Genomic DNA, 8,072 nt, shown 5'->3' with positions numbered 1-8,072 from the left:
ATACATTGTGAAGGGGACCCAATTTCAGGATACACTGTGATGGGGGGACATAATTTTAGGACACACTGTGATGGGGGGACATAATTTTAGGATACACTGTGATGGGGGGGACATAATTTTAGGACACACTGTGATGGGGGGACATCATTTCAGGATACATTGTGAGGGGGACCCAATTTCAGGATACACTGTGATGAGGGACATCATTTTAGGACACACTGTGATGGGGGGACATAATTTCAGGACACAGGGTGGTTTGTTTTCTCTGGCTCTCCTAGATACTCTGAGGGCTCAGCTCCAGTTGCCAGTAGTAAATATGGCCGCATGCGGTGAAGTAAAGGAATATTACCCACAAGGAATATGGCGGACCAGCTATCGGAGGCTCCGCCCATTCTGGCACTGAGGCGGGTCTCCAGGAGACAGAGCTGTTTACCATTAAACATAAGCTTGAAAGGGGCGGAGCTTGCTGCCAAGACGACGCACGAGGCGGGAAAGGCGTTACCCCGGCAACCGAGGCCTAGGGAAGTGTGGTGGCAACAGGGAGAGAAGAGAGGCGAGCAGAGCGACAGAGAGAGAGAGAGAGAGAGAGAGAGAGAGACAGCAAGAGACAGAGAGAGACAGAGAGAGACAGCCATGTTCAAGAACACCTTCCAGTCCGGCTTCCTGTCCATCCTGTACAGTATAGGGAGCAAACCTCTCCAGATATGGGACAAGAAGGTGACTGTGTACATCTCTGTATATATATACTCCTCTCTATATACTCCTTTCTATATACACCTCCTGTATACCCCTCCTGTATACTCCTCTCTATACCCCTCCTGTATACTCATCTCTATATACTCCTCTCTCTATATACTCCTCCTGTATACTCCTCTCTATACACCTCCTGTATACTCCTCTCTCTATATACTCCTCCTGTATACTCCTCTCTATATACTCCTCTCCAGATATGGGACAAGAAGGTGACTGTGTACATCTCTGTATATATATACTCCTCTCTATATACTCCTTTCTATATACACCTCCTGTATACCCCTCCTGTATACTCCTCTCTATACCCCTCCTGTATACTCATCTCTATATACTCCTCTCTCTATATACTCCTCCTGTATACTCCTCTCTATACACCTCCTGTATACTCCTCTCTCTATATACTCCTCCTGTATACTCCTCTCTATATACTCCTCTCCAGATATGGGACAAGAAGGTGACTGTGTACATCTCTGTATATATATACTCCTCTCTATATACTCCTTTCTATATACACCTCCTGTATACTCCTCTCTATATACTCATCTCTATATACTCCTCTCTCTATATACTCCTCCTGTATACTCCTCTCTATACACCTCCTGTATACTCCTCTCTCTATATACTCCTCCTGTATACTCCTCTCTATATACTCCTCTCCAGATATGGGACAAGAAGGTGACTGTGTACATCTCTGTATATATATACTCCTCTCTATATACTCCTCTCTATATACTCCTCTCTATATACTCCTCTCCATATACTCCTCTCTATATACTCCTCTCCATACACCTCCTGTATACTCCTCTCTATACACCTATCTCTATATACTCCTCCTGTATACTCCTCTCTCTATATACACCTCCTGTATACTCCTCTCCATATACACCTCCTGTATACTCCTCTCCATATACACCTCCTGTATACTCCTCTCTTTATATACACCTCCTGTATACTCCTCTATACAACTCCTGTATACTCCTCTCTCTATATATACACCTCCTGTATACTCCTCTCTCTATATATACACCTCCTGTATACTCCTCTCTCTATATATACACCTCCTGTATACTCCCCTATACACCTCCTGTATACTCCTCTCTTTCTCTATATACTCATCCTGTATTCTCTCTCTCTATATACACCTCCTGTATACTCCTCTCTCTCTATATACTCCTCCTGTATACTCCTCTCTATATACTCCTCCTGTATACTCCTCTCTATATACTCCTCCTGTATACTCCTCTCTCTCTATATACTCCTCCTGTATACTCCTCTCTCCATACCTGGTGGTCATGGACACTCCAAAGTTTGTGTAAAGGCAGGCGTCCCAATACTTTTGACATTATAATGTGTGTGTATATGTATACATTGCCTTCCTGTGTACACTGCTTTATATATCTCCCCCCCCCCCTGCAACATTCCTTATTGTGTCCCATCATTGGTGTCAGTGGGAGGAATAGTGTCCCATCATTGGTGTCAGTGGGAGGAATAGTGTCCCCATCATTGGTGTCAGTGGGAGGAATAGTGTCCCATCATTGGTGTCAGTGGGGGGAATAGTGTCCCATCATTGGTGTCAGTGGGAGGAATAGTGTCCCGTCATTGGTGTCAGTGGGAGGAATAGTGTCCCCATCATTGGTGTCAGTGGGAGGAATAGTGTCCCATCATTGGTGTCAGTGGGAGGAATAGTGTCCCATCATTGGTGTCAGTGGGGGGAATAGTGTCCCCATCATTGGTGTCAGTGGGAGGAATAGTGTCCCATCATTGGTGTCAGTGGGGGGAATAGTGTCCCATCATTGGTGTCAGTGGGGGGAATAGTGTCCCATCATTGGTGTCAGTGGGAGGAATAGTGTCCCCATCATTGGTGTCAGTGGGAGGAATAGTGTCCCCATCATTGGTGTCAGTGGGAGGAATAGTGTCCCCATCATTGGTGTCAGTGGGGGGAATAGTGTCCCATCATTGGTGTCAGTGGGAGGAATAGTGTCCCATCATTGGTGTCAGTGGGGGGAATAGTGACCCATCATTGGTGTCAGTGGGAGGAATAGTGTCCCATCATTGGTGTCAGTGGGGGGAATAGTGACCCATCATTGGTGTCAGTGGGGGGAATAGTGTCCCATCATTGGTGTCAGTGGGAGGAATAGTGTCCCATCATTGGTATCAGTGGGAGGAATAGTGTCCCATCATTGGTGTCAGTGGGAGGAATAGTGTCCCGTCATTGGTGTCAGTGGGGGGAATAGTGTCCCCATCATTGGTGTCAGTGGGAGGAATAGTGTTCCATCATTGGTGTCGGTGGGAGGAATAGTGTCCCATCATTGGTGTCAGTGGGAGGAATAGCGTCCCATTATTGGTGTCAGTGGGAGGAATAGTGTCCCCATTATTGGTGTCAGTGGGAGGAATAGTGTCCCCATCATTGGTGTCAGTGGGGGGAATAGTGTCCCATCATTGGTGTCAGTGGGAGGAATAGTGTCCCATTATTGGTGTCAGTGGGAGGAATAGTGTCCCATCATTGGTGTCAGTGGGAGGAATAGTGTCCCATCATTGGTGTCAGTGGGAGGAATAGTGTCCCATCATTGGTGTCGGTGGGAGGAACAGTTTCCCATCATTGGTGTCGGTGGGAGGAATAGTGTCTCATCATTGATATCAGTGGGAGGAATAGTGTCCCATCATTGGTGTCAGTGGGAGGAATAGTGCCCCATCATTGGTGTCACTAGGAGGAATAGTGTCCCCATCATTGGTGTCAGTGGGGGGAATAGTGTCCCATCATTGGTGTCAGTGGGAGGAATAGTGTCCCATCATTGGTGTCGGTGGGAGGAACAGTTTCCCATCATTGGTGTCAGTGGGAGGAATAGTGTCCCATCATTGGTGTCAGTGGGATGAATAGTGTCCCATCATTGGTGTCGGTGGGAGGAACAGTTTCCCATCATTGGTGTCAGTGGGAGGAATAGTGTCCCATCATTGGTGTCAGTGGGAGGAATAGTGTCCCATCATTGGTGTCGGTGGGAGGAACAGTTTCCCATCATTGGTGTCGGTGGGAGGAATAGTGTCTCATCATTGATATCAGTGGGAGGAATAGTGTCCCATCATTGGTGTCAGTGGGAGGAATAGTGCCCCATCATTGGTGTCACTAGGAGGAATAGTGTCCCCATCATTGGTGTCAGTGGGGGGAATAGTGTCCCATCATTGGTGTCAGTGGGAGGAATAGTGTCCCATCATTGGTGTCAGTGGGAGGAATAGTGTCCCATCATTGGTGTCAGTGGGAGGAATAGTGTCCCATCATTGGTGTCAGTGGGAGGAATAGTGTCCCATCATTGGTGTCACTAGGAGGAATAGTGTCCCATCATTGGTGTCAGTGGGAGGAATAGTGTCCCATCATTGGTGTCAGTGGGAGGAATAGTGTCCCATCATTGGTATCAGTGGGGGGAATAGTGTCCCATCATTGGTGTCAGTGGGAGGAATAGTGTCCCATCATTGGTGTCGGTGGGAGGAATAGTGTCCCATCATTGGTGTCGGTGGGAGGAATAGTGTCCCATCATTGGTGTCGGTGGGAGGAATAGTTTCCCATCATTGGTGTCGGTGGGAGGAATAGTGTCCCATCATTGGTGTCAGTGGGAGGAATAGTTTCCCATCATTGGTGTCGGTGGGAGGAATAGTGTCCCATCATTGGTGTCAGTGGGAGGAATAGTGTCTCATCATTGATATCAGTGGGAGGAATAGTGTCCCATCATTGGTGTCAGTGGGAGGAATAGTGCCCCATCATTGGTGTCACTAGGAGGAATAGTGTCCCATCATTGGTGTCAGTGGGAGGAATAGTGTCCCATCATTGGTGTCAGTGGGAGGAATAGTGTCCCATTATTGGTGTCAGTGGGAGGAATAGTGTCCCCATTATTGGTGTCAGTGGGAGGAATAGTGTCCCCATCATTGGTGTCAGTGGGAGGAATAGTGTCCCATTATTGGTGTCAGTGGGAGGAATAGTGTCCCATCATTGGTGTCGGTGGGAGGAATAGTTTCCCATCATTGGTGTCAGTGGGAGGAATAGTGTCCCATTATTGGTGTCAGTGGGAGGAATAGTGTCCCATCATTGGTGTCAGTGGGAGGAATAGTGTCCCATCATTGGTGTCAGTGGGAGGAATAGTGTCCCATCATTGGTGTCGGTGGGAGGAACAGTTTCCCATCATTGGTGTCGGTGGGAGGAACAGTTTCCCATCATTGGTGTCGGTGGGAGGAATAGTGTCTCATCATTGATATCAGTGGGAGGAATAGTGTCCCATCATTGGTGTCAGTGGGAGGAATAGTGCCCCATCATTGGTGTCACTAGGAGGAATAGTGTCCCCATCATTGGTGTCAGTGGGGGGAATAGTGTCCCATCATTGGTGTCAGTGGGAGGAATAGTGTCCCATCATTGGTGTCGGTGGGAGGAACAGTTTCCCATCATTGGTGTCAGTGGGAGGAATAGTGTCCCATCATTGGTGTCAGTGGGAGGAATAGTGCCCCATCATTGGTGTCACTAGGAGGAATAGTGTCCCCATCATTGGTGTCAGTGGGGGGAATAGTGTCCCATCATTGGTGTCAGTGGGAGGAATAGTGTCCCATCATTGGTGTCAGTGGGAGGAATAGTGTCCCATCATTGGTGTCAGTGGGAGAAATAGTGTCCCATCATTGGTGTCGGTGGGAGGAATAGTGTCCCATCATTGGTGTCGGTGGGAGGAATAGTTTCCCATCATTGGTGTCAGTGGGAGGAATAGTGTCCCATCATTGGTGTCAGTGGGAGGAATAGTGTCCCATCATTGGTGTCAGTGGGAGGAATAGTGTCCCATCATTGGTGTCAGTGGGAGGAATAGTGTCCCATCATTGGTGTCAGTGGGAGGAATAGTGTCCCATCATTGGTGTCAGTGGGAGGAATAGTGTCCCATCATTGGTGTCAGTGGGAGGAATAGTGTCCCATCATTGGTGTCAGTGGGAGGAATAGTGTCCCATCATTGGTGTCAGTGGGAGGAATAGTGTCCCATCATTGGTGTCAGTGGGAGGAATAGTGCCCCATCATTGGTGTCACTAGGAGGAATAGTGTCCCCATCATTGGTGTCAGTGGGAGGAATAGTGTCCCATCATTGGTGTCAGTGGGAAGAATAGTGTCCCATCATTGGTGTCAGTGGGAGGAATAGTGTCCCATCATTGGTGTCAGTGGGAGGAATAGTGTCTCATCATTGATGTCAGTGGGAGGAATAGTGTCCTATCATTGGTGTCAGTGGGAGGAATAGTGTCCCATCATTGGTGTCGGTGGGAGGAACAGTTTCCCATCATTGGTGTCGGTGGGAGGAATAGTGTCCCATCATTGGTGTCGGTGGGAGGAATAGTGTCCCATCATTGGTGTCAGTGGGAGGAATAGTGTCCCCATCATTGGTGTCAGTGGGAGGAATAGTGTCCCATCATTGGTGTCAGTGGGAGGAATAGTGTCTCATCATTGATATCAGTGGGAGGAATAGTGTCCCATCATTGGTGTCAGTGGGAGGAATAGTGCCCCATCATTGGTGTCACTAGGAGGAATAGTGTCCCCATCATTGGTGTCAGTGGGAGGAATTGTGTCCCATCATTGGTATCAGTGGGAGGAATAGTGTCCCATCATTGGTGTCAGTGGGAGGAATAGTGTCCCATCATTGGTGTCAGTGGGAGGAATAGTGTCCCATCATTGGTATCAGTGGGGGGAATAGTGTCCCATCATTGGTGTCAGTGGGAGGAATAGTGTCCCATCATTGGTGTCGGTGGGAGGAATAGTGTCCCATCATTGGTGTCGGTGGGAGGAATAGTGTCCCATCATTGGTGTCGGTGGGAGGAATAGTGTCCCATCATTGGTGTCGGTGGGAGGAATAGTGTCCCATCATTGGTGTCGGTGGGAGGAATAGTGTCCCATCATTGGTGTCGGTGGGAGGAATAGTTTCCCATCATTGGTGTCAGTGGGAGGAATAGTGTCCCATCATTGGTGTCAGTGGGAGGAATAGTGTCCCATCATTGGTGTCGGTGGGAGGAATAGTTTCCCATCATTGGTGTCAGTGGGAGGAATAGTGTCCCATCATTGGTGTCAGTGGGAGGAATAGTTTCCCATCATTGGTGTCGGTGGGAGGAATAGTGTCCCATCATTGGTGTCAGTGGGAGGAATAGTGTCCCATCATTGGTGTCAGTGGGAGGAATAGTGTCCCATCATTGGTGTCAGTGGGAGGAATAGTGTCCCATCATTGGTGTCAGTGGGAGGAATAGTGTCCCATCATTGGTGTCAGTGGGAGGAATAGTGTCCCATCATTGGTGTCAGTGGGAGGAATAGTGTCCCATCATTGGTGTCAGTGGGAGGAATAGTGTCCCATCATTGGTGTCAGTGGGAGGAATAGTGTCCCATCATTGGTGTCAGTGGGAGGAATATTTGTCCTCTGGCCCCCCTCTGTTATCGGACCCCCCCTTACCTGTCTCCTTTCTCTGTACAGGTGCGGAATGGACACATAAAGAGAATTACGGACAATGACATCCAGTCTCTGGTCCTGGAGGTGGAGGGAACAAACGTTAGGTGAGTGTCATACCGCAATATGGCTGTAGGTGGAGCCACACACCACAGCGCGGGGGGGTGCTAGCTGGCTGGTGATGGGGGTAGTAGCTGGTGGGGGAGGGGGGATAGGTAGCTGGCTAGTGAGGGAGGGGGTATTAGCTGGGGGCAGTAGTTGGCTGGAAGGTGGGGGGGGGGCAGTAGCTGGCTGGTGGGGGGGGGGGGGAGTAGCTGGCTGGTGATGGGGCGGGCGGTAGCTGGCTGGTGGGGGGGCAGCTGGCTGGTGATGGGGCGGGCGGTAGCTGGCTGGTGATGGGGCGGGCGGTAGCTGGCTGGTGATGGGGCGGGGGGGTAGCTGGCTGGTGATGGGGCGGGCGGTAGCTGGCTGGTGATGGGTTAGGGGGCGGGCGGTAGCTGGCTGGTGGGGGGGCGGGGGGTAGCTGGCTGGTGATGGGGCGGGCGGTAGCTGGCTGGTGAAGGGGCGGGCGGTAGCTGGCTGGTGATGGGGCGGGCGGTAGCTGGCTGGTGAAGGGGCGGGCGGTAGCTGGCTGGTGATGGGGCGGGCGGTAGCTGGCTGGTGATGGGGCGGGCGGTAGCTGGCTGGTGATGGGGCGGGCGGTAGCTGGCTGGTGATGGGGCGGGCGGTAGCTGGCTGGTGATGGGTTAGGGGGCGGGCGGTAGCTGGCTGGTGGGGGGGCGGGGGGGTAGCTGGCTGGTGATGGGGCGGGCGGTAGCTGGCTGGTGATGGGGCGGGCGGTAGCTGGCTGGTGATGGGGCGGGCGGTAGCTGGCTGGTG

General features: G+C 50.7%; 1 protein-coding gene across 1 annotated transcript in view; it reads left to right on the top strand.

The window, feature by feature from the left end:
- Positions 1 to 459: 459 nt before the first annotated feature.
- Positions 460 to 8,072, top strand: part of CFAP20 (cilia and flagella associated protein 20) — a 33,302-nt gene continuing 25,689 nt past the window's right edge. The window contains exons 1-2 of the mRNA XM_040334724.1: positions 460 to 717; positions 7,221 to 7,300. Of these exons, the coding sequence (XP_040190658.1) occupies positions 634 to 717; positions 7,221 to 7,300 (164 nt within the window). The 5' untranslated portion in view covers positions 460 to 633. The remainder of the gene's footprint in view (positions 718 to 7,220; positions 7,301 to 8,072) is intronic.

This window comes from Rana temporaria, unplaced genomic scaffold (assembly GCF_905171775.1).
Source record: "Rana temporaria unplaced genomic scaffold, aRanTem1.1, whole genome shotgun sequence".
NCBI classification, from domain to species: Eukaryota; Metazoa; Chordata; class Amphibia; order Anura; family Ranidae; genus Rana; species Rana temporaria.
Note: the sequence above shows the minus strand (reverse complement) of the source record. Positions and strands in the feature narration are given on the sequence as shown.